Source organism: Muntiacus reevesi, chromosome 8 (assembly GCF_963930625.1).
Source record: "Muntiacus reevesi chromosome 8, mMunRee1.1, whole genome shotgun sequence".
Lineage (NCBI taxonomy): Eukaryota > Metazoa > Chordata > Mammalia > Artiodactyla > Cervidae > Muntiacus > Muntiacus reevesi.
This window is the reverse complement of record NC_089256.1, coordinates 22,402,765-22,427,053: the sequence shown is the minus strand read 5'-3', so window position 1 is coordinate 22,427,053 and position 24,289 is coordinate 22,402,765. Positions and strand designations below refer to the sequence as shown.

At 49.8% G+C, this 24,289-nt stretch overlaps 1 protein-coding gene across 2 annotated transcripts; it reads left to right on the top strand.

Moving 5' to 3' along the window:
• The first annotated feature begins 1,936 nt into the window (after positions 1 to 1,936).
• Positions 1,937 to 23,468, top strand: TMPRSS3 (transmembrane serine protease 3). Of its 2 annotated transcripts, none has more exons than XM_065943120.1 (13): positions 1,937 to 1,954; positions 3,295 to 3,436; positions 8,627 to 8,737; positions 9,580 to 9,696; positions 10,075 to 10,198; positions 13,336 to 13,461; positions 14,816 to 14,859; positions 15,436 to 15,601; positions 16,303 to 16,472; positions 18,292 to 18,387; positions 19,454 to 19,596; positions 20,235 to 20,387; positions 23,451 to 23,468. In XM_065943120.1, exons 1-13 carry the CDS (start codon positions 1,937 to 1,939, stop codon positions 23,466 to 23,468), a joined length of 1,428 nt encoding a protein of 475 aa, XP_065799192.1. The 2 variants fall into 2 exon arrangements, with proteins under 2 accessions (XP_065799192.1, XP_065799193.1); XM_065943121.1 differs by lacking the exon at positions 1,937 to 1,954 and adding an exon at positions 2,724 to 2,846 and having other exon boundaries at positions 3,292 to 3,436.
• Positions 23,469 to 24,289: the final 821 nt, after the last annotated feature.

Genomic DNA, 24,289 nt, shown 5'->3' with positions numbered 1-24,289 from the left:
GAGATGATAGTTAAGAAAGAATGAAAGTGAGCGACGACTATGAGCCTGTACTTTGAAGCCTGAGAACTGCAACTTTTGAGCCCACATGCCACAACTATTGAAGCCCAAGCCACTGCAACAAGAACCCCACACACCACAAAGAAGAATAACCTCCACTCGCCACAGCTAGAGAAAAGACCTGTGCGACAACGAAGACCCAGTACAGCCACAAATAAATGCATAAATAAATAAACATGATATTAAAAAATCAACCCCAAATCCAGCCTTGATCTCCACCTGCACCATCAGCACCTGGTCATGGCTGCAGGGGCCCAGGTTTTCAGTAGCCTCCTCCTGGCTCTCTACACTCACTCCTGACCCTACACACATGGGTAGATCCCCACCTGACCCTGCTCAGCTCCTCCAGCCTGTCCCTCACATAGATGCCAAACCAGAGTCCTTCCAGGGGCCCAAGCCCTTACCTGCCTATTAGCCTCTCCAGGCACAGAGGCTTCCCTGAGTTTCTCCAGCACCACTAGCTCACTCCCTCCACTGGGCCTTTGGCATTGATGCTCCCGTGCTTGGAGCCCCTCCCCTCTTTGCTGGGATCTGAGACCGTTACTTCAGTGCTTGCTCCTGGACAGACATCTCCTCAAGCAACACAATATAAAGAAGGTATAAGGGACTAAAAACAACTGCGTGCATGCACAATGGGGACAAATTCTAGACAAGATACAAAAAATACAAGACCAAAAACAAAGCCACCCAACTGCTGCTTCTGAAGAGCTGGGAGCAAAAGCAGGGTACTGCCCATGCCCCCTGCCCTCAACATGACCAAAGGGGTGAGCAAACCATCTAAGCCACCCCTCCAGCCTGACCACTGGACCCACTCCCATCTTCAACCTGTATAAGGAACCTGCTCAAGCCTCCTCGAGGAGCAATCAAGGGAAACGTCTTGTTTTTGCTCCTTCCTGGGGCCGCAGGAGCTCCTGTTAAGCCTTGCCTGAATTTCTCATCTGGCCTCTTATCTATTTCTATTGATTAAGGAGGTCAAGAATCCTGGTCAGTATCAAGCTCATAAGACCCACTTCATCACGTCATCAAGGGCTCTGCTAAAATGTCACTTCTTCCTGGAGGCCTTCTTCTACCACCCTGTCCCACGATTCTCTAAGCCTCTCCCAGCCTCATTTCTTCCCAGTATTTGTCTTCACCTGAAACCACAGGTGAGTCCTTTGACCTCTTTGCCATCTGCTCTGCGTCTAGATGGCTGGCCCATGGCAGATGGCCTGTGAATATTTGCTAAATCAATGAATGCCTGATTTCCATCTAGCTCACATTCTCCCCAGCCTTCCAAAGGGGCTCCTAGTTCCCGGCCCACAGCAGCAGGGCTCTTTGCTCTCCTGGTTACACATAGTGGAGCTGTATTGTATGCAGGGGCCTCTTGGGATGCAGAGGCCCCTGCAGAACGGAGCCAGAAAGTGTCTCTGCACAGCGCTGAGCGCAGGTCCCTCGTCTTTTGTCTGCAGAGCGGCTGCAAGTCTAAACCTAGGCTCAGGCATGCAGGGGGCTAGAAGTACCCACCAAAGCATCTCCCTGCCCCCTGGGTGAGCTTGCTCAGCATTGGGCAGGACCTCTCAGTTCTTTTAAATAAAAGGGGTGCCTGTGACCCAAAGCCTCTAGGATGAAAAGTGTCTGAAAAGGTTGCTCACTTACTAATTAAAGGCGAGCCACACTTTCCCCTTCTGGTCTCTGCAGTCAACCCCCAGTGGCTACCTGATAGTCGCTGCCAGGTAGGGTTACACAGAGGCCCGCGATCTTGCCATTTGCTGCGACGATTGAGTCGACAAGGCTGAGTGACTCGGTGGAAATATTTCCCAGTTGGACTGAGCTGTTGGCGGCCTGCTTACCATCACGCTTGCATTTATAATGAAAAAGGAAGCTATTTCTGCTTTGAAAGATGGCGGCTCCAGAAATGGTGAGTGAAGTGGGTGGGTGGAGAGACTATGATTCTAGAAGTTGACTTCTCAACTTTTCTCAGTGGAAACCTCCCAACAGTGGCCTGTTGGGAAGAGACTCCCTTACCTAGCTTCCCTGTTTCAGAAAGCATTTTGCTGTTGATTCTTATGTTTGTTCTAAAGTTGGGCTGTGGAATTTGCCATAAGCTGATGGCAAGCAGCATGTATCAGCAAGCATCAAAGTGAAAAATGTTGAGTGTGAATTGATTAGTTTCCTAAGATACACTTTGAAGTTACTCTTGCAATGGAGATGAAATAAATGTTTTTTAACGTTTTTAACTCTTGCTTAGATTTTCTCATAACTTCGAGAAATGACATGAAGATAGAGTTTAAGTGGCTTAATAGTTCCCTTTTGAATTTCAAATGTTATAAGTAAACAGAAAGTAACAATGTGTGATCTATATATCCATGTTTGTATGACTGTTGGAATGTTCTAGGTTTTAGCTCTTTGAAGAAGCAACTTCCTGGGGAACTCATGCCTGAGTCCTGGGAGAGTAAGCTGGAATTTAGTTGGGAACATTAGGCCCCTCCCTTGCCCCCTCCATCTCTCTTTGAGTTACTGCAAGTGACTTCCAAAGGCTTCTCACCTGCCCAGCATCCTGACAAGTGGAATTCCCTTGGAGGGGAACAGAGCCCCAGCGTAGCTCTGGTGCAAGTCCTTGGTCAGTACCCAGCCACTCCTTCCTTTGCGAGGGAAGGGGGGCACTGGGCACCCAGAGGCCCAGGATCCTCCCATCCTTAATTAGGTCAAGCCTGTGCGAGCCAGGAAAGGGTTGTGTTTATGGGAAGCTCCGAATACTGGGGATGCCCGTCACTTCCCTGGTGCTGTCTGCATTTTAGCACGGACATCATGTAAGTATCAAAACTTATGATTACCGTACGTGTTATCACCTGTGCAGGCAAAAGGTCAGTTTATGAGGGACAAAAGAGAGGAGGAAAGTGTTTGAAAGTAATTTATCTTCTGAAGACTAATGGCACACTGACTTTGAAATGGTAAACTGGCATATCTCTAAGGACGTGCTATTCAATTGAGCTGAAAATGGGTTGAGCAATCTGGGAAAATCATTTGGAAGAATTATGTTCATAGTTTTTCACTCTCTCTAGACATTTCTCTGTTATCTGCTGGGGCTCAGAAAAAAAAAAAAAGATGCATTCTCCCTGGACAAATAGTTTTGATTTATCGGGACCAAGTGCATTTTATGTGGATTGTCAGATTTCAAAGATTTCTCTCGACAAAGATTCTTTTGATGTGAATACTCTAAATAGAGAAGCAAGCACTCTGTTCTTTCCCGAGAAGGAGGTGGAGGTGGAGGTGGAGCCCGGCCTCCGAGGTCCTGAAATAGTCACAATGGGGGAGAACGACCCGCCTGCAGCTGAAGCCCCCTTCTCCTTCAGATCGCTTTTCGGCCTTGACGATTTGAAAATAAGTCCTGTTGCACCAGGTAAGTGGGGCCAGGTATAATGTCTGCCCCCGCCTCACTTCCCAGATACAGATGATCCATGTGGCTGAAGGTCCCCTGTAGAAATATCTCCCCAGGAGTCCTCACATTCATAGGCCGCTTCCTTGGGTTTGCAGAATCCCAGAGGGAAGGGGCTTTAAAAAGGCAATCACTTTGTTCAGGCCTCTTTGAACAACTCCCTGGAGACAAGTGGTATTTTTTTCTGGATGGAAGTTTTCAGAAATTGAGGCTCCAATTTCTCCTGGGGAGTTAAGGGTCAGATCCTGGCCAGGAAATCTCTGAGCTCTCCAGGAAGTTCTGACAGTCAGTGGTCACCAGCCCCTCCAGAAAACTTAAAATAAGCTAGATCCCTTGAAGGTATTGGATGCCTAGATTAAAATTCATCAGCAGGTGATGGAGTTGCTTCTAGCAACTAAAGAAAGGAAGTTGGTTTTGTAAGTGGGTCATAAATGCTTGGAGAAACGGCGGGCTCTTTAATGCCTGGTTAGGATCCTTTTGAAAGAACCTATCAGAACTTGTCACAGGAAGCTGCGGCTCCTGGTCCTGGATGTGGTCAAGAAGACTGAACTGGGGAACACTTGGGGGCTTTGCTGAGGTTCCAGAAAGCATGGTTCGGGGCTTATCATATGATTCCTTTTAAACCACTTGGACAACTGATGTGAACGAATGAGAGGTGGGAGAAGAGGGTGAAATAAGGGAAAAGATATACAATTTACAAACACTTTTCAAAAATTAGCATCAGTGCAAATGAAAGAAAAAAGTGCCCTGCAATTACCTGACCACCAACACTTAGCTGGGTTTTATATCTTCTTTATTTTCTCTGTGTCCTTGTCAATAAATACATGTTCATCTACAGTGCAGAGAGAGACATGTATTGTTCCATGTGTTTTCTTGGTTTTATAAACATGCTGCCCCCCTTTTTTTAAATAGGATTACAACTTTGCATCAAGTCGATGTATATCTATGTGGCCATTTGGCATCATTTGACATATAATTGTTGCTAATACTTTATAATATATATCATATGAATACCAATAGCAGTATACATATTCTTTTCTGCTAATTTTTGAAAATTCCTCCATGATTAATTCCTAGTTTCAGGAAAGAGTAAAAACTTTAAAAATTTTTCTTTTTTAAATAAGCCAATGCATTGTTCATGATAGAGATTTAGAAAATATAGTTAATCAAGAAGATTTTTTGAAATGACCCACAATTTTATACTTTTACTCAGAGATAATGCTATAGCATTTTATAGGTTTCTTGCCTTTTTCCTATCCTATCAACATATCTGTATTTCTCTTTGAAAGTGACATATAAAGGGAGAACCCAGAGATATTTTGGGTTTGGTTCCAGACCATTTAGTTCACAAATTAAGCGAATACTGTAATTGAGTCATATTAATTTTTTGATTTCCCCATACACATAAAAGTCAAACTTATTCTATAGTGTAGTCTATTCCATGTGCAACAGCATTATGTATAACAACAATGCACATAATACCTAGTTAAAAATTGAGTTGTAACTTAATTAAACAGTTAACTTATTTCTAAATAATGTTAGCCATTATCTGATTATACAGTGTTGCTACAAACCTTCAATTTATGAAAACTGCAATATTGGCTGGCAAAGAGTAATAAAATGAGGTCTGCCTATGCTATTTGTACAATTTTGAAGCTTTTTTGAAACTTAAAAATATCATGTTCATCTCTCCATGGCAGTAAGTAATTAGTGATCTTTTAGGGTTGTCAAACAATGGCTCCTGGGTCAAATCTGGCCCACCATCTGTTTTTATAAATTAAGTTTTATTGGGACACAGATATCCATTTATTTACATTTTGTCTGGCTTCTGTCATGTATAGCTATAGAGTTGAGTAATGGTGACAGGGACCAATATGGCCCATAAAGTTGAAAACATTTATATTGGGTCCTTCACAAAAAAGTTTGCCGAGTCCTCTTCTTTATCATTTTAAGCATTTCTATACCATTTGCTATTTCACCAGATCCTTTTTGGGGGGCACTTAGGCTATTTTCATTTATCCATGTATCAATATTATCAAGGTCATTCCTTTAAGCGTACTTGTTTGTAGAGTTTTGTGTATATCTCTGATGACTTTTTAGAATAAATTCCTAGAAGTGAAATTAATAGGTCAAATATTCTATCCATTTTTTAGCTTTTTGATGTGAAATGAAAGTCACTCAGTCATGTCTGACTTTTTGTGACCCCACGAACTATACAGTCAATGGAATTCTCCAGGCCAGAATACTGGAATGGGTAGCCTTTCCCTTCTCCAGGGATCTTCCCAATCCACGGATTGAACCCAGGCTGGCCGCATTGCAGGTGGATTCTTTCCCAGCTGAGCCACCAGAAAAGTCCAAGAATACTGGAGTGGGTAGCCTATCCCTTCTCCAGCGGATCTTCCCCACCCGGGAATTGAACCGAGGTCTCCTGCATTGCAGGCAGATTCTTTACCAATACATATTTCCAGTTTGACTTTCAAAAAGTTTACACAAATTATACTCCTATTAATTGTTAAGTGGAGACCTATTTCTTTTCCCTTGGACTTCATTAAGAATAATACTAATAATAATACACTGCAAAGTTGATACACAATTATGTCTAATATGCTTTTCTCTTTTTCTATTTCTGAAGAGATTGAAGGTTCTTTTGTGCTTGTTTATCATTTGCATTCCTTCTTTGGAGAGATATTATGCCTTTTGCTTTTTGTTGCAAGCTTGTCCTCAAGACAGAGCAAGGAGGAAGGGGTGGGGCCGGGAGGGGGCCACAGGGCATGAGGCTGAGGAGCTGTAAAGGGGCAAAGGTAAGCTGATACAGAGGTTCTAACTGAAGGAGAATCTTTGGATCTACAGGGGCTTCCTTGATAGCTCAGTGGGTAAAGAATCTGCCTGCAATATAGGAGAGCCCGGTTCGATTCCTGGGTTGGGAAGATCTGCTAGAGAAGGGGAAAAGCTACCCACTCCAGTAACCTGGTCTCGAGAACTAGTCCATGGGATCACAAAGAGTCGGACAGGACTGAGCAACTTTCACTTTCACTGGGGCTTCCCTGATAGCTTAGTTGGTAAAGAATCCTCCTGCAATGCAGGAGACCCTGGTCTGATTCCTGGGTCGGGAAGATCCCTTGGGGAAGGGATAGGCTACCCACTCCAGTATTCTTGGGCTTCCCTTGTGGCTCAGCTGGTAAAGAATCCAGCTGCAATGTGGCCAGCCTGGGTTCGATCCCTGGGTTGGCAAGATCCCTGGAGAAGGGAAAGGCTATCCACTCCAGTATCCTGGCCTGGAGAATTCCATGGACTGTATATAGTCCATGGGGTTGCAAAGGGTCGGACACAACTGAACGGCTTGCACTTGGATCTACAGTTAGGGCTCACTTCCTAAATCTCACTCTTAGCTACAGAACATTTAGAAGGGTGAGCGGCCATCCAGGGCTCCCGCTGAGTTGTAAGTGAGATTGGAGAGTGGGCATCTCAGTGGGGAGACTGACTAGTTTGGGGCAGGCTTCCTGGGGCAGGGAAGGTAGAAGGGAGGAGTCTGCTTTGCTAACAGTGAATTGGTCATCCTGGAAAGAACTGGTGTCTGACCCTGAGATAAAACCACCTTCATTTTCCTGAAACCATCCATCCGTCCATCCATCTGCCCATTCCTCCCTCCCTCCCTCCCTCCATTCAATCTGTTAACATTTACTGAGGACTGCAGTGTGGCCACTGCTGTTCTGGGTGCTGAGAGTGCAGCCTGGACCAAGCCACCTGCTCCTCCATCCAAGGCTAAACAAGGATGATGCCAGTGGTCCCTCCACCCTGCCCTATACCCTTGGCACTAAGCCTAGTGTGCTTCTCTTGTCTCCTCATTCTTCTCTCTCCCCACCCGCCCCCTGCCCTTTTCTTCTTTACACTTTTCTTCTTTCTTATTATTTCATCACCCCTTCTCATTTTTGTTTCCCAATTCTCTTCTGTTTTGGACAACTTGGAATGCTATTGATCATTTTACAACCACAGTCTTTATTGTCAGAGGGGTCTTCCTGTGTGGCTCAGATGGTGAAGAATTTTCAATGCAGGAGACGCGAGTTTGATCCTTGGGATGGGAAGATCCCCTGGAGAAGGGAATGACTACCCACTCCAATATTCTTGCCTGGAGAATCCCATGGACAGAGGAGCCTGGTGGGCTACAGTCCATGAGGTCACAGACAGTTGGACAGGACTGAGCAACAAACACTTTCACTTTCTTCATTTCAAGTTGTGAGTTTCCAGGCACAGGCAGGGGGACTCTCCAAGAGATGATCTGGAATGGAGGCCATCAGTGTCTGCACCCAGGACAGGTGGAGAATGACCTGCATGCCATCTGGTGACCCTCTCAAAAGTCCCAGCTCTTCCTCTCCTGAGAGCACCCTGTTTGGGTTTTACATGTTGCCCTCTTCTGTTGGAAAACATCCTTGGAAGTGGGGTCCTACCTCCCCTCTGTATTAATTTCCTAGGGCCACCAACACCACAGACTCCATGGATTAAAACAGCAGAAATCTATCACCTCCTCATCTGGAGGTTAGAAGTCTGAAACCAAGGTGATGACAGGGCATTGCTCCCTCTAACACCTGCAGGGAAATCCTTCCTTGCCTCTTAGATTCTGGGGGTTACTGATAATTCTGCCTTTCTTGGCTTATAGATGAATCACCCCAGTCTCTGCTTTCATCTTCACATGGCGTTTTGCCCGTGTCTTTTCACATTATCTTCCCTCTTCATGTATTGGTCTATGTCTGAATTTCCCGTTTGTAAGGATGCCAATCATTTTAGATTAAAGCCCATATTGATGACCTTGTTTTAATTTGATCATCTCTGTAAAGACTCTATTTGCAAATAAGATGATATTCTGAGTTATGAGGGTTTGAACATAAACATGTCAACATGTCAGGGGGACACAGTTAAACCCATCACATCATCCCCAAATGGAGGATGAACAGAACTGGGTTGGTGTCAGGGAGCGTCGGGCTCAAATTTTAGAGAACGTGCCCCTGATAGGCGGTCACTTCTCTGAGTCAACTTTCTTTGGCTGGAACATTCTCTGCATTGAGGTCAGGGGGAGGAATAGCTAAATTTTGTTTTCTTTCATTCAAATTTGTGTTTCCATGGCCTTTTGCTCTTTCCTCCCCACTTTTTGGTTTCTAGATGCCGATGCAGTGGCTGCCCAGATCCTGTCTCTGCTGCCACTGAAGTTCTTTCCCATCATCGTCATTGGGATAATTGCGTTGATATTAGCGCTGGCCATCGGTTTGGGCAGTGAGTACCATCCATTATTTAGTAGCTTCTCAAATACTTGTTAAGCATTTAGACTCTCACAAGGTTCTCTTTCCTCCCAGGGCCACTGCACAGCCTTAATTACTGAGGCAAACACTCTGGGTTTGCTGATTTGAGCTTTATTTGCCTGCAGGACTCTGGAGGGCCCCAGTCAGAGCCTTTGGCCATGCTGAAGGCTTTGTCACCAAGGAGCCTGCCTTGTTAGATGTGTCCAAAGGCAGCTGATGAAACTGAACCCACAGGCAGGAGGGGGTGGAGCCGGTGGAGGAGACAAGGAGGTCATTCATGCCAGGCCAAGTCAGGTTTCAAATAAGGTGCAAGTGGCTTTTGAGAAAGTGAATCATTTGAATGGTCTCTGATAGGGAACAACTTCTCATTTACTCCTCAAATAAGGAGCTCTCAGATCAGTTTAACTCTCCACATGCTCGCCATCGGGGTCCACAGTTCCCTCATTTCTCACCCAGGGTCAGAGATGACAGGAGGTAGACTGGAGGCCGGGGTCCTCACTCAGGGCTTCTTGTTCAGCTGGCTCAGCCAGTCAGCCGCAGCCATGCACTTTCTCTGTTGACCTTGAGTCTCCAGGTCTAAATTCATCTTGAGTTGTGGCTTGAGGCCACTTAGGGAGACAGAGTGGGGTGCAGCTGCCCCACCCTCTGGAATCCAGAATAGAAACTGGGCTGAGGGCAACAGGTTGCTGGCAGGGCTGCAGTTTCGGTGCAGCTTCTGTGACTCTGGAGCAAGTTCAAGGCTGCGTGGCAGGTGCATGGTTGTCCGTGTGGCGCACTGAAGCAGCCCTTCTTTGACACCCCCTCTCCTTTCCTCAGTCCACTTTGATTGCTCCGGAAAGTACAAGTGCCGGTCGACTTTTAAGTGTATTGAGCTGACGGCTCGATGCGACGGAGTGTCAGACTGCAGAGACGGGGAGGATGAGTACCGATGTGGTAAAGTCACGGCTTTTCACTGCAAAAGCGGGAGGATGTCAGTAAAACTTGGCCTTGACATTCCTCATCTGTGAAATGGGTCCAAGGCAATGCCATTGTCAAGACCTAGGACCCAACAGACATTCACCCCAGGAGACTCTGGGCTGGGTGTTAAGGGAGGGCTTATATAGACCTTAAATTAAGTTGGGGGGACTCCATGAGCAATTGGAAGAGACTCAGGTCCAGATGATAAAAACTGTGGCTGCCCTGTGGGAGTGGGATGCTGGTCAGGGGGAGGTCAGACTCAGCACAGGAGGGTCTGGGCTGGCTTCAGAGGAACTCTGCCGGGTCTCAGGGCCCTGCAGGCACTAACGACCTGTCTTCCTGTGTGCCTGCCAGTCCGTGTGAGTGGTCAGAATGCCGTGCTCCAGGTGTTCACGGCTGCCACCTGGAGGACCGTGTGTGCTGAGGACTGGAAGAGTCATCATGCAACTGTTGCCTGCGCCCAGCTGGGGTTTCCAAGGTAATTCAGGGTGTCCAGTGGTAGGCAGGACACACGCAGTGATCACGATGAGGGCGGACAGCTGCTGTTTATCTGGGCACCCACAGGGTGCCTCGACATCCTCATGGCAACCTCACAATGTCTGACGTCACAAACCAAGGTCCCAACACACTAAGGGATGTGGCATGTTTGGGCGCATCTCAGGCCAAGACCCTAGATGCAAGCATTCTGTAAAGAGCTTCAGAGCTGAAGATCGAACCCCCGGTTCCTCTGACCACAGTTGCAGGGGAGCTTCCAGCCACCACCCTGTTTGGTCCCACTTCCCAAGGAAACCCAGAGAGTCAAGTTTGAGAAGTCAGTGATTTAATGAAAGTCTAATCATTTAAAGCAGTTGTTTAGCACTAAATCGGAAAAAGAACTCTTACAGTAAAATCTCTGCATTTTAGCATTCTGCCTATGTGACTTTTTGCACAGGGGCGACGTATTTTGGCCCTGATGCAGCCCCTCCCCTCTCCTGGCTTCTTCCTTCAGACCCCCAAGCAGCTGCCCAGGACATTTCTCTTGCTCCCCTTTCACTCCGGATTCTCAGAGTTCAAAGTATGCCGGCTCTGAGTGCTCATACTACCCACAGAACGTGAGCATCCCTGTTTGTACCCAAGGAAATGGGCATCAAAACCTCAGTGCTCTGGACCCAGGGACCCTGGACTTGCAAAATGTGAAGTATCATATTCTTAGCTTCTTCCTCTAAAGCTGGTGAAACCTGCCCTCCAGCCTGTATCCCTGAGACCCGCCTCCTCTTCTCCAGCAATGACCTGAATTCAGGAATCAGCTGCACTTCTAGGCCGATGACAACAGGAAATCACTCCAATTGCCTTCAGAAATGATGTAGGCTCAACTCCTCATAGACTTGGAGGAAGCTCTCAGAGCACACACACACATACATACACACACTGCAAACACACCATGCAGTTCTTACTCACACACTACACACACACACTGCAAACACACCATACTCACACACTACACACCATACACATACCACATCACGCGACACCATATCTCACACACACACACACACACACACACTGCAAACACACCATGCAGTTCTTACTCACACACTACACACACCACACACACACTGCAAGTACACCATATTCACACACTACACACCATACACATACCACATCACGCAACACCATATCTCACACACACACACACACACACACACACTGCAAACACACCATGCAGTTCTTACTCACACACTACACACACCACACACACACTGCAAGTACACCATATTCACACACTACACACCATACACATACCACATCACGCAACACCATATCTCACACACACACACACACACACACACACACTGCAAACACACCATGCAGTTCTTACTCACACACTACACACACCACACACACACTGCAAGTACACCATATTCACACACTACACACCATACACATACCACATCACGCAACACCATATCTCTCACACACACACACACACACACACACACACCAATTACACAGACACACAAGCTCCATCACCACGGCTCACACCTGAAAGCTTCCCTTGGACATATCTGCTCCCTGGTAGGTGGTTTCTTGGCCTCACTAGGGGGCGTCCCTTCCTCTTCCCTTCTGCCTTCCCTGCCTCTCCCTCCTGGAATACTTCCCCTTCTGGCATCCTTGACCTCCTCCCCATCAAGCCGAAGGGCCCAGTGACTCCCCTCCCTGGATCCAACACTTCCTGGCAGCCCTCGTTCTTTTGCTCACCCCTCCCTATCTGCCAGGATGGTCATCCCCTGCTACCTCTCAGGGTAAGTCCAGTGGAAACAAATTTCCAGGCTATCCCCTCAAAAGTGTCCATTTTTCTTCCGTCTAAACTTGCTCTTTGCTTCTCTATCTCTTGCTCCAGTTGTAAGATTTATTCTATGTCTGTTCTTGTTTATTCTACTTCTCTCTCGAAAGCCCTCCTTTGATCCCTGAGCACTACAGCATCCCGGTCTGTGATAAAAAGAAAAGATGGACTGACAACTCAGATTGCCTGGGTCCAAACCCCAGGGCACATGCAGCCCTGTCGTGTGACTGGGCCTCAAAATCAAGGCTAGTAATAGTACCCGCGTTTGAGGGTCGCTGTGAGGTTCAAGTGTCTCAGTGCTTCAAAGCCAGCCTGGACCCCAGGGATACCCTGGAAGACTGTGGTCATGGCTATTGTTACCACTGAGACTTTGACGATTTGTGGGATTCCAATAGCAGCCCTTGGGATGCCTTTGCACCATCCCCACTGCTCTGCCTGCAGCCCAGCCCACCTACGCTGGGACCTCCATCTCAGTGACAACTGGCTCTTTCACCTGGCGCCTGCCGTATCAGCGGGTTGAGCAATACCTGAGAAGGATGGGAGGGTCAGTGCCACGGCCTTGATTACATTTTCCTCCAAACCAAACCCTGCTGGACTTTGTATCCCATGCCTGCCACCAGCCCCGCCCCTCTGCATTTGCAGTGACCTGATGAGATCCTGTGTGATAAGTTGGTGCATTCAAGAGTGAAGCAAGTCAGTGACTCTGTCTTTTGCTTGTTCCACGTCCTGCGATGTCATAACTCTTCCAACACCTGATCTGAAAAAAATTATGTCCTCTTCATCATTCTCCACTGGCCCTTCAAACACAGGCTTGTGCTGGAGCCCTCCAAAGTGCTGTGTCTCCTGCTCATCTCTCTGTAACAGGAGCCCCACCAGCTCTGGGCAGCCTGGGAAAATCTTCCATTCCCACCTGGGTTTCTCAGCATCCCCATTTTGGTGCCCACCTGAAAACACCCACTGGACTTCCACGTTCTGTCCCCCCTGGGACTTGTTTTAGGCAGTATCAAGGTGGAGGTCCACCTAGCTACATCAGGAAGTAGTCCTCTCTCCCACGTGCCTGGAGCTGGGAGTGGGTGAATGGACTTCAGGGAGGGGGCTGTCCCAGACTCTTCCAGGTCTGAAATGCCTTGCTAGGTTGGCAGAAGGAAGCCACTGATGGTTTGGGAGCACAACAGGACCTTCCTTCCCCCCACATAGTGTGATACCTGTGACACTTTGACTTGAGCCCAGGTTGATTTGGGGGCGCAGAGTGAATTTCTCAGGTCCGGTCTGCATGTCCAATGTGCTTGCAGCTACGTGAGTTCAGACACCCTCAGAGTGGACTTGCTCGAAGAGCAGTTTCGAGAGGACTTCGTGTCCATCAATCACCTCTTGCCAGATGACAAAGTGACCGCTTTACACCACTCGGTCTACGTGAGGTAAGTGGCCAGGTGGTGCTGAGTCCCCTCTGCTTGGTCATGCGCTGAGTTTGACGATGAGGTTGTGTCCTCCAAGTGCAAGTTGAGTGCTTGGCCAGTTTGGTTAGATAGGGTGGACACACCAGGCTGGGGGACAGAAACTTAACCCCAAACCAGGCAGATACAGCCCAGCAGAAAAACGGAGAAAGGATGATGAAGTGGCCACCTGATGCGGGGAAGTGCGGTACTGGCTGGGCACATAGTGGGCACTGCAGATGTGTTTGGGGAAAAGAAGGGAGGGAAGGAAGGAGGGAAAAATATTAGAAAGAAAGGAATTAAGAAAGAAACTTAACTTTCTTTATTTACAAAGTACTTTAATGTTCACCATTTGTATTACATGTTTCCCCAAATAACTTGTCAGTCAATTAGTCAGTTGCTCAGTCGTGTCTGACTCCTTGCGACCCCATGGAGTACAGCCTGTCAGGTTCCTCTGTCCATGGGATTTCCCAGGCTAGAATACTGCGGAGAGTAGCCCTTTCCTCCTCCAGAAGATCTTCTAAGGAAAGTGAAATGAGGTATCCATAAATGGCAGGTGCCTGAAGCTTAAAGGGGTCACCTGCCTGATGCAAGGAGGTACCACAGGCTTTCTGAACCCACATTTCATACTCTTCCTGACTTCTTGGACCAAACCCCAAGAGAAGTATATCCTCTGCTCCAGGAAACAATAGTTTTCAGCCTGCCATCATGGAGTTGACAATTGCCCCCCTGGACCCACATGCAGTTTGCAGGGACAGTTCATCTCTTGGGTCCTAAAACCCTGGACTGGTGACATTTGCTTTTTCTTGTACAATTGAATGACAGGACTGGGCTCTAGTGGCAGAAATTTCCAGAAGGCTTGCAGGGTGGACTTTCCTGTCTGACATGCGTGTGTCCCAGGCTGCAAGGACTTGGTGCCAGGGGAGTCCGTCACGCCATCCGATGGACATTCTGTGTCCCACAGGGACCAGTGAAGGACATTGGCGTAAAATGGACAAGCAAATGATACCAGTATATGTTTATCTAACATAGCTCATTGTATGTCTCTTATCGTTAGCTATACAAAGCCTAGAAATACTCGACAGTGGTCACACATGCACCACACTTCACTTGGTCATCGGTTGTTAATGACTTGTTTTTTTTAATAAACTAAAAATTGAAATCTGTATTCAAGAGCCGGGGAATAGAGTTTACTTATTTATTTTTTTTAGCCCAGGATTTAAGTTAAAAAAAAAAGTGGTTCCCAGGCCTCGGGTGTGTGAGTGCTAAGACGCTTCAGTGGTACCTGACTCTTTGAGGCCTGGGGTGTTTCATTAAACACACTCTTTTTCCACTTTAGGGAAGGATGTACCTCGGGCCACGTGATTACCTTGAAGTGCTCAGGTGAGAGTTGCAGGACTGCAGAGAGAAACAGATGGAAGCCCTGGCTCACAGGCTCCTGTCCCCTCTGCTTGGACCGCTCTGCCATCAGGCCCTTCCTCCTGGGTGCTAGGTGGGAGCTCTGTGACCCCACCTGCCAGGTCAGGGGAGTGAACCTGGAGAGACTTCTCAGCAGCAGACAGGACCACAGTGCACAAAGTTCTGTCGTTCCATGGTGGCTGCAACCTCCTGACTCACGTTTCCCCTCCTCCCACCAGAAAAGTGGGCACAGCCTGCTCTGTCCAGCCCCTCAGTCCTAGCCTGGGCAGGACCCTCTTGTTCCTGGCGGGGGGCCCTTGTTGCAGGGGCTGGAGCTGAAGAAGTCAGCCCCTGCATTTGTGAGGCTCCCCAGCTCCCAGAGCGCTGTCACCATCCTGGGGACATGAGCGTCATGGGGAGGTCGATGCTAGCTCCCAGCTCTTTGCTCTAATGAGCTGTGCCCACTGCACCCCACAGCACCCTGCCCATCCCCTGTCTCAGGTGACTTGCCCCCACCCTTCCCCCGAGGCATCCGCCCCACCGCTCCCTCTCCCCCTGCAGCCTGCGGTCTGAGGACTGGCTCCAGCCCCCGCATTGTGGGTGGAAACACATCTTCGCTGGCACAGTGGCCCTGGCAGGCCAGCCTGCAGTTCCAGGGCTACCACTTGTGTGGAGGGTCCGTCATTACCCCCCTGTGGGTTGTCACCGCTGCCCACTGTGTTTATGAGTGAGTTTTCCTGACGTCCTGGTGGGGGGGGGGCATCCTCATCTCCCACAGACCCCTGTCCAGTACAAGCCATGTGGGGACAAGGCTGATTTGGGTGGTCAGCAGCAAGACAGGTCAAGAAAGCATGAAAACAGACCAGATCGTCACAAGGTAATGTCCACAGACCCTCCTCACTGTGGATCCAGCTCCATCAGCTGGGTGGGATTGGTGACCCCAGGATCATTTTAAGGACCTTCAGCTCTTACAGAAAAGATAGAAAAAGGGGAAGGAAACTCTCATATATAGGAAACCCAGCAATGCAAATCCCCTAGACCTCCTTGTAGCTCATTCCCATGGACCATGTTGTGACTGAGAGAGAGAGGGACAGTGCAGGCTGGGCAGGGGTCTCCCCAGAGCAATCTCTGTTAGGGAGTTTGGTGTGGAAGAAAACCACAGAAAATACTCCCAAACACAGTAGCAAGTGTCTGTGTTATTTCCACCTGCCTCTATTTCAATTTCTGATGGAGAATGGGCCATTATGGAAAGGTGAGCTCATTTCTCAAATGCCCAGAGGTGCAGAGATCAAGGCCTGTCTAGGGGACACATGGGTGGATCTACACTTCTGCAGGGCTTGTGGGGGCATCTCCTGCCATCTCCTTAGCACTGGCTCTCGGGAGACTTGTGATCTGTGGGTGAAAATGCTTGGGTCTCTCTCATTTCAGTCTCTACCTCCCCAAGTCCTGGACCATCCAGGTGGGCCTTGTTTCCCTGCTAGACAGTCCAGCCCCCTCCCATCTGGTAGAAAAAATCATCTACCACAGCAAGTACAAGCCAAAAAGACTGGGCAATGACATCGCCCTCATGAAGCTGGCCGGGCCTGTCACTTTCAATGGTACGTCCAGGGATCTGTCATTTTCCTGCTATCATTTGTTTCAGGAGAATTTGTATTGCTTGTTGAAGCATGTTGATGAAGGCTGCCTTACAATTTCCAGTAGGTAAATCCAATATCTGACTCATTTCAGTGTTGATTGTTCTCAGCTGATTGTCTCTTTGCATTAAAGTTGTGATTTTCCTGGTTCTTGGTATGATGAGAAATTTTCAATCATGTCCTGGACATTTGGGCCATCGTATTAAGAGACAGACATCTTCAGTTTTAGCAGATGGTCACCCTGTTCAAGTTTGCTGTGCAGGTCTTGGTCTACTTTTATGGGTTGTGGTTCTGATGACTATTTGACTTCAGAGTCTTTGTGGTTCTAGTTTGGCCAACTTGGTTTGCCTGGGGCCACTGAGGTCTCACTTGAGTTACTTTCTGTCACTTAGTGCGTCTTGGAGATTAAAGGGGTTTCCCCAGACCAGGCCACCTGGTACCTGTGGGTGGTAGAAGGGGGGGTCTTAGGCCCCTGGGGACAAAGAGCTTTTCCTTGTTTGGTGCTTATTCTGGTGAGGTACTTTGCCAGTGCTACCCACGTGCCTGGGATCTTGACATTGGCTGAGGAAGAGAGGGCCTTCCAGCTGGCCAGCTGGCTGGGGTGGGATCTTCTCTATGGCCCTTTCTTTATAAGCTGGAAGATACTGGGCATCTCCAATTCCTGGAAATTCTCAGAAATATCCTCTCACAACCAGCTGCTGAGTTCAGCTCTGTTTACCCATGGAAATGTCAAGTCCTAATGATTGGAGGTTTCAAAAACACCAGAAAAGTCACCCAGGACAGAATTCTCCAGTGTCTTGCCGTTGTAACAAAGTACATGAGCCTCCACCTAAATCAGTAAAAGCCCCCCTTCTCCTTCCCAAGAACTTGAGCAGCTTGGAGATGAGGTAGAGTATAACAAACAGCCCTTGTTGGAGCAGAAACCTGGCTCAGAACCAACGGCAGGTTGGAGCTGGTAGAGTCATCAGCGTGTTTATCACACAGCACACGGAATTCTCTATGCGTCACACTCTGAGACAAATATTTCTAGAAAAACAAAGAGAAATTGTAATGGTGGTGTTCCTTTGCTAATTATGATTAATGACCCTTGGTTATAAAAAAAAATGAGGTGCCAACACTTGCACTTTGATAAAACTGAAAATGAGTGCCCTTGTCTTTTCTCCACCTTTCCGTTTTTGTCCTACCTGTAAAGCTTAGGTCATATCTCAGAATGTAGTCATGTAAAGGCCCTGTGACAGTTTCTGGTGGAGGGCTTATGTGATACAGCCCACATGGACGGGCAGGCTCATTGCCTCCAGATGTGTCAGGAGGGACGGGAAGATTCACGGAGTGATGTTCCATAAAGCATTGTGCCCACAGTCTAGACCAGGAGTGGGCAGACTAGGGCCCATGGGTTGAACTGGACCTTTTGCCACCTTTTAAATAAAGTTTTATAGGCACACGGACCACCCTGTTCACCACTGCCTGTGGCTGCTTTCATGCTTCAGTGGCAGAGGTAAGGGTTGAAATGGAGACCACGTGGCTTACAAAGCCTAAAATATGTACTATTTTCCTCTTTATAGAAAATATGTTGACCTCTGGTCAGACTCACTCATGTTGCCGTGGTCTGAGGTTGTTTTAGGGCTCTGGTGGGGGAGAGGTCCCAAGTCTGAGCAAATGGCCAAGGGCCTGGCCTTTCTCTGGGAGACACCCCCACCCCCAGCCCGAAGAGCAGACGCTGAGTGCTGGCTTTCTCAGACAGCAACTTCCATGGCCTCAGCTCTCTTGTTTCCTCTCCAAACAGAGATGACCCAACCAGTCTGTTTGCCTAACTCCGAAGAGAACTTTCCTGATGGAAAATTGTGCTGGACATCAGGCTGGGGGGCCACAGAGGATGGAGGTCAGTGGTCTGAGATCAAGATTCTGCGTCCAGTGTGCCCGGAACCAAGAGGCCCGGGTGCCTGCTCCCCTCTGGCGTCCCAGTGTAATGTCCCCCTGACATGTCATGGTCGTGGGGAGCACAAACCCTCAGCTGGACGCTGAGACCCGAGAGCAGTGAGAGGCGGGGAGTGCCCTGCGGTGAGCCCATGAGACGTGAAGATCGCAGTTTACAAACAGGTGGAGTTAGAGGGGGTCCATCCCTCGGGGTGAGGGGGCGAGGCTGAACCACTGCAGATATGTATGTTGTTACTTTCTAGTCGCTGCTGAAACACATGACCCCAAACTTAGAGGCTTAAAGCAACACTTGTGGACCGCCTCACAGTCATGGCCGTCGGAAGTTGTAAATCAATGTGTCTGGGTGGGGGCTTCCATCCTCCCCGAGGCTCTGGGGGCAGATCTGTGCCCCTCTTTCCAGCCTCTGGGGCCCCCACATCTCTTGCTCCTGCTCCTCCTCCCCCTTCACAGCCAGCAGCACAGTGTCCCCCAGTCTCCTCTCCCCTCTGACCTCTGCTTCTTCCATCATCACATCTCCTTCTCTAGCCCTTTGAAGGACCCTTGGGATGACGTTTAAGGTCCACCCACCAAGGTGGCCCCATCTCAAGGTCTTATCACATCCATGGCACATCCTTCTGCCATGGAAGGTGGCAGGGTCCCAGGTCCCGACGTCTCTGCTGACCACCCCCAGGCTCTACCCCAAGGCTGTGTGTGGGACCTTCACAAGCCTCAGTTTCCTTCTGTCACCTGGGTTCAGGGAACTAAATGGGCCGGTGTAGGTCGAGGGCTTGGTCTAGGAAGGACCCTGGGGGAGGGGTGCCTGCTGACTGTGGTTGCCCCCTCCTTTCACACTGGTGACCTTAGGGAAATGAGTGGCCCTGGGATGAAGCAGGGTCTCCCCCAGCCCACTCACTAGGGGACAGAGCTCTAAGGCTGTCTACCTTCAGGCCGCCCCACCCCTAGACAGTCATCTGGGCTCCCGGTGGGGCCCCCTCACTGCACAGACCTCCCATCCCCTTGCTCTGACCCAGGTGACGCCTCCCCGGTCCTCAACCACGCAGCCGTGCCTCTCATCTCCAACAAGGTCTGCAACCACAGGGATGTGTACGGTGGCATCATCTCGCCATCCATGCTCTGCGCTGGCTACTTGAAAGGCGGTGTGGACAGCTGCCAGGTAGGGGCACCCAGTGACGTCTGGGGGCCACGCCGTGGGCAAGGCGACCCAGCCCTCAGGACAGACTACCGTCAGCACGTCCCTGTGACCGACTGAAAAGCAAATTTACAGGGCGTGGGAAGAAGTTTGCTCAAGATATCGCTCCCTTTCCTGTCTGGCCGGGCCTGTGTTTACTCAGCGCTCCCCTCTGCCTGGGTGCTGGGCGGAGGTGGCGGGGAGGGTCTCAGAGTTTCCAGGGGGTCCAAAGGGGCAGAGGGCAGGGGAAACCAGTGAATCTAGCCTGCACAGCCACAGCGGACAAGACTCCAACACTGCCTGGTTCAGCTGAAGCCCCTGGCCAGGCAGATCCTCCCTTTGAAAGCACCCCTTTGCTCCCCAAGCTGCCTTGACTTGGTGGGTTCAGGATACTGAGCCCTGGCAGGGAGACAGCTGGAGGGGGACCATCCCCGAAGGACGAGGACCCCACCCTCAGGAGGGCAAATCAGTTCCAGAAGGGCAGTGGGGGAGGTGGTGGATGCAGCACCACCCATGTGCTGTATTTTGTGATACAGTGAAGCAGGGTCCTGTCACCAGGACAGGGGCCACATGGTGGCAATGTCTGTTCCATGCCCTTGCCCTTTGCTTTCCCTGCCTTCCAGGGAGACAGCGGGGGTCCCCTGGTGTGTCAGGAGCGGAGGGTATGGAAGCTGGTGGGAGCCACCAGCTTTGGCATCGGCTGTGCCGAGGCGAACAAGCCTGGAGTCTACACGCGCATCACTTCCTTCCTGGACTGGATTCACGAGCAGATGGAGGTGGGTGCAGTCCCCATGTCCCCTGCAGCTCACTTAGATGCCTATCATTCTAGCTCTAGCATCCTTTCTATGGGCCCCCAGCCCTGCTATCTGGAGCCAGGAAGTGACTAATTAGGTATTAATTTGTCAAGCAGTGACTTTGTGCTCCTGGGTATGAACTAGGCATGGCTAACCCCACAAGCAAGGCCCTGGCAGGGTGGGCCTGGCGGGCTGGACACACACAGGGTGAGTGTGGCTGGGACGTGGAGGACCATGTACTTCTGCCAACTGGGGAAAGAGGAGGGGCGACTGAGGACCAGCCCTGGGGGTGGAGAACAGTCAGGTGGGCATGTGAGGGCATGGAGACAGGTGTGAGTGGTCTGGACTGGAAGCCCTCAATGCCCACTGGGGAGTTTGACTTTGGGGGAAACGGGATGGGATGGAGCGTCTGGAATCAGGAGGGGCCTGGGTAGCTCTGTGCCTTGGGGGCCTCCCTGCGGTGGGAGTGGGAGGAGGGAGATGGGTCAATGAGGTCCCTGGCAGGACCAGGGTGGGCAGGAAGAGCCCTGGAGATGGCGGGAGGAAGAACAGAGCATCCAGGGACAGAAAGTGCCCAGCTGACTCCAGGTTCTACCACGAAGGCTTAGCGAACATGGGGTGACACCCTCCCCAGGAGCAGGAACCTCAACAACCTGCCCTTCCACCCTGTGGGCGTGCAGCAAATGTTTACCTACTCAATCACCAGGCTGGGCCCCGTGTCAGGCCTTGGACCACTTTTAAAGAACTTTGGTTTTTGGTTTTGCTGAGGTTTTTTTGTTGTTGTTGATTGAGGCTAAATATACGCAATGTGAAGCTGATGATCCTAAAGTGCAAATCTGGCAGCATTCAGCCCATTCAGGATGTTGTGTTGCTGCTGCCTGACCTGTACCCAAAACATTTTCACTTCCTGGAAATGAGACTCCATGAAGCAGTCACTGTGTTGCCAGGACCCTGTCCTCTGGCGGCCAGTAATCTACTTTCTGTCCTGGGGGATCAAGACCTTTTAAAATGGTCCCTGATAGCTCAGTTGGTAACCAATCCGCCTGCAATGCAGGAGACCCCGGTTCAATTCCTGGGTCAGGAAGATACCCTGGAGAAGGGAAAGGTTACCCACTCCAGTATTCTGACCTGGAGAATTCCATGGACTGTATAGTCCATGGGATCTCAAACAGTCAGACATGATTGAGTGACTTTCACTTTTTTTTCATTTAAAGCAGCTGGCTAAAACGGACCCCAAACTGCTCAATTGCCTTGATGTCACTTTCCACTCCTTCTTCCTTGAATATCTGCCTTAAATCAGGAGGGCAGGGCTGAGGCCCTGGGACTGGGCCTGGTTAGAATTCCAGCCCTGCTGTTGTGTGGCTGTGTGCTATCAGCCCACTGCAGGGCGAGGCAGCAAACCGGCTGCAGGGGAGCTGCTGGGGCACTTTGGCTGTGAGCTGGCTGCCTGGCCCAGGGCTGAGGGCCGTGCAGTGCTGTTCAGCACAAAATTCAGCCCAAACCCATCACTCCCTCAGAACACAGATGTTTGAAAGAGCAGCCTCCTCACTGCAGTGGCCGCAGACAGCCTGTGAACAGGACTAAGGGGTTGAGAACCACGTGGGGGGAGGGGGAGGAGGGACCTCTGGGTGGGGAGGGGGAGGGTCACGTGGGCAGAGAGCCATGCGGACAAGCGTCGGGCGGAGGACTCTTCCCCTTCACCCTGGGAGCCTCAGAGGTGCACCCCCATGAGGGTGCTTGCAGCGTCAGCGGGTCTGGATGATGAGGCTTGTCGCAGGGGCAAGTTGAAGAAGCCTGGCTCAGTCCTGAGCTGGGTGGAGTGCAGTTCAGGTGCAGGGTTCCCAAATCACTGTGGGAGCTTCTGAAGGGAGGTGCCCTCATATCTCAGCCCGTGTCCTCCCTGCTGTTGGGCCCTGGGACCATCCCCCATTAGAGGTGATGGGACCCTCGTAAGCCCCCACCCAGGCTAATGAGGGGCAGAGCCTGAGTCTGACCAGCTCCGAGAGCCCAGCCCCACACCCACCGCACAGCCCAGTGACGAGTTCCAACCTGGGGTGCAGAGCACCGCCCTCAGCTGCTTGCTAGCATTGAGGGTCCCAGGACCTGTTCCAGAGGTTCTCATCAGCCGTCCGGCGGTTCAGATGAGGGAGGCTCCAGGGCATGCTGGGGGAAGTGGGATGGCTAGAAAGGGCTCCCCTTCCTCCCGGAGCTGGAGGAGCAGGCTCTTCTGGGCAGGTGGACGGCTCCCCTGAGGCCTGGGGAGCACATCAACCAGGGCTGCCCCCGCCCCTGAAGGCCTTTGAGTCACATTCCCTGAAACGTCTCAGGGGACAACCCAGAAGAGGCTTCCCTCCACGAGAGGTTTTCAGCAGGCCTGCTGTTCTAGTTGTTTCTTTTGAGCATCTACAGGAGGGCCTTCCGGTAGCTCACACACCTCGAGGGGAATCAGCCCATTTTTTTCTCTGATGCTAAAGGTTACTGCATCCTTTTTCATCCAGTAGTCTTCTCTCCCTACTGGGAGCTTGAATCACTGTTACAACTCAGAGCAGGACACAGGAACACTGATGCTAAGAGCTGGAAACTGTGGAAAAGTCTCAGGTTGGTGATGGAGAAGGCTGGGTGTGGCTGGTAGGAGGCACACAGGGCAGGGAAACTATTTAACACTTACCTGGGGTCCACATGGAACAGAGACCAATTTTATCCCCATTAATTGTGAACTGCTGACGTCCTCCTCAGGGCAAAATGCTGGTACTCACTTGATCTTGGGCTTCCCCAGGGACTCAAGCAGTAAAGAACCCTCTGCAATGCAGGAGACATAGGAGATGTGTGTTCAGCCTGCGGATGGGGACGATCCCCTGGAGGAGGAAATGGTAACCCACTGTGGTATTTTTGCCTGGGAAATCCCGTGGACCCTGGCAGGCCACAGTCCATGGGGTCAAAAAGAGTCAGACACGACTGGGCAAGCATTCACCTCACGCTTTATCTTAGTATAGGAGAGATGACTTGACATGATGAAAAAGGTAATACATATGTTTTCATTTCCAGAGGGACCTGAAAACTTGACAGGTGAGAGGCAAGTGACCACCATGCGTTCCTGCCAAGATGGAGACATTCCCATCCTTCCATGGATTCTAACAGCAGAGCCAAACGAAGGAGCATCTTCTCATCCCTCCACATCTAGACCAGTTTTCTTCTATCACCTCTGACAAGCCAGAGGGGCATCAGAATAAAACGATCCTGAACCTCCTTTTTCTGATCTTCCCAAGAATAGGAGCAGGAACACCTCCAAAGCGCTACCTTTTCCCACTTTTCCATCTGGTTTCCTCCCTCGCAAAGCCCCTCAGCAAAGATATGCAGTCAAGACCTACAGACATGCAGTCAGTGTAGACACAGCTGTCCACACATTTTATCTAGGTACCAGAACCAAACCGATTTTTTTCTACCAAGATCTCCTTTAACACATGGGAACTTATAGGTGATTTTAGTTTCATAGTCTTTGGTCCTCATTGTTTCATTGTCTCTTGCTTCCGAAGGACATAGAATTTCTTAGCAAGTTCATCACTCGGAGTTTATTGAATGAATCTTGATTGCTCATGTAAGCTTGATTCAAGAGGCTTAATTCATTTGATCTGTTGGAACAGATTTATTGGGAGATCGGAATCATCTCCTATTACATCAGAGTAGTCAGAAGCAGAGCAAGAAAAGAAAGGAGTAAGTCAGGACCACCTAACTCCCACACAATGTTACCGAAGGCCAGCTAGACAGTCTCATGTCATTAAGACACTAGGGCTTCTCTACCTCTCCACATGGGCCTGTTAAATCTCCCACACAGCTGCAGGTTAGAGGCTCCTCCTGGTACCCACCCATCCCCTGAAGTCCCCATA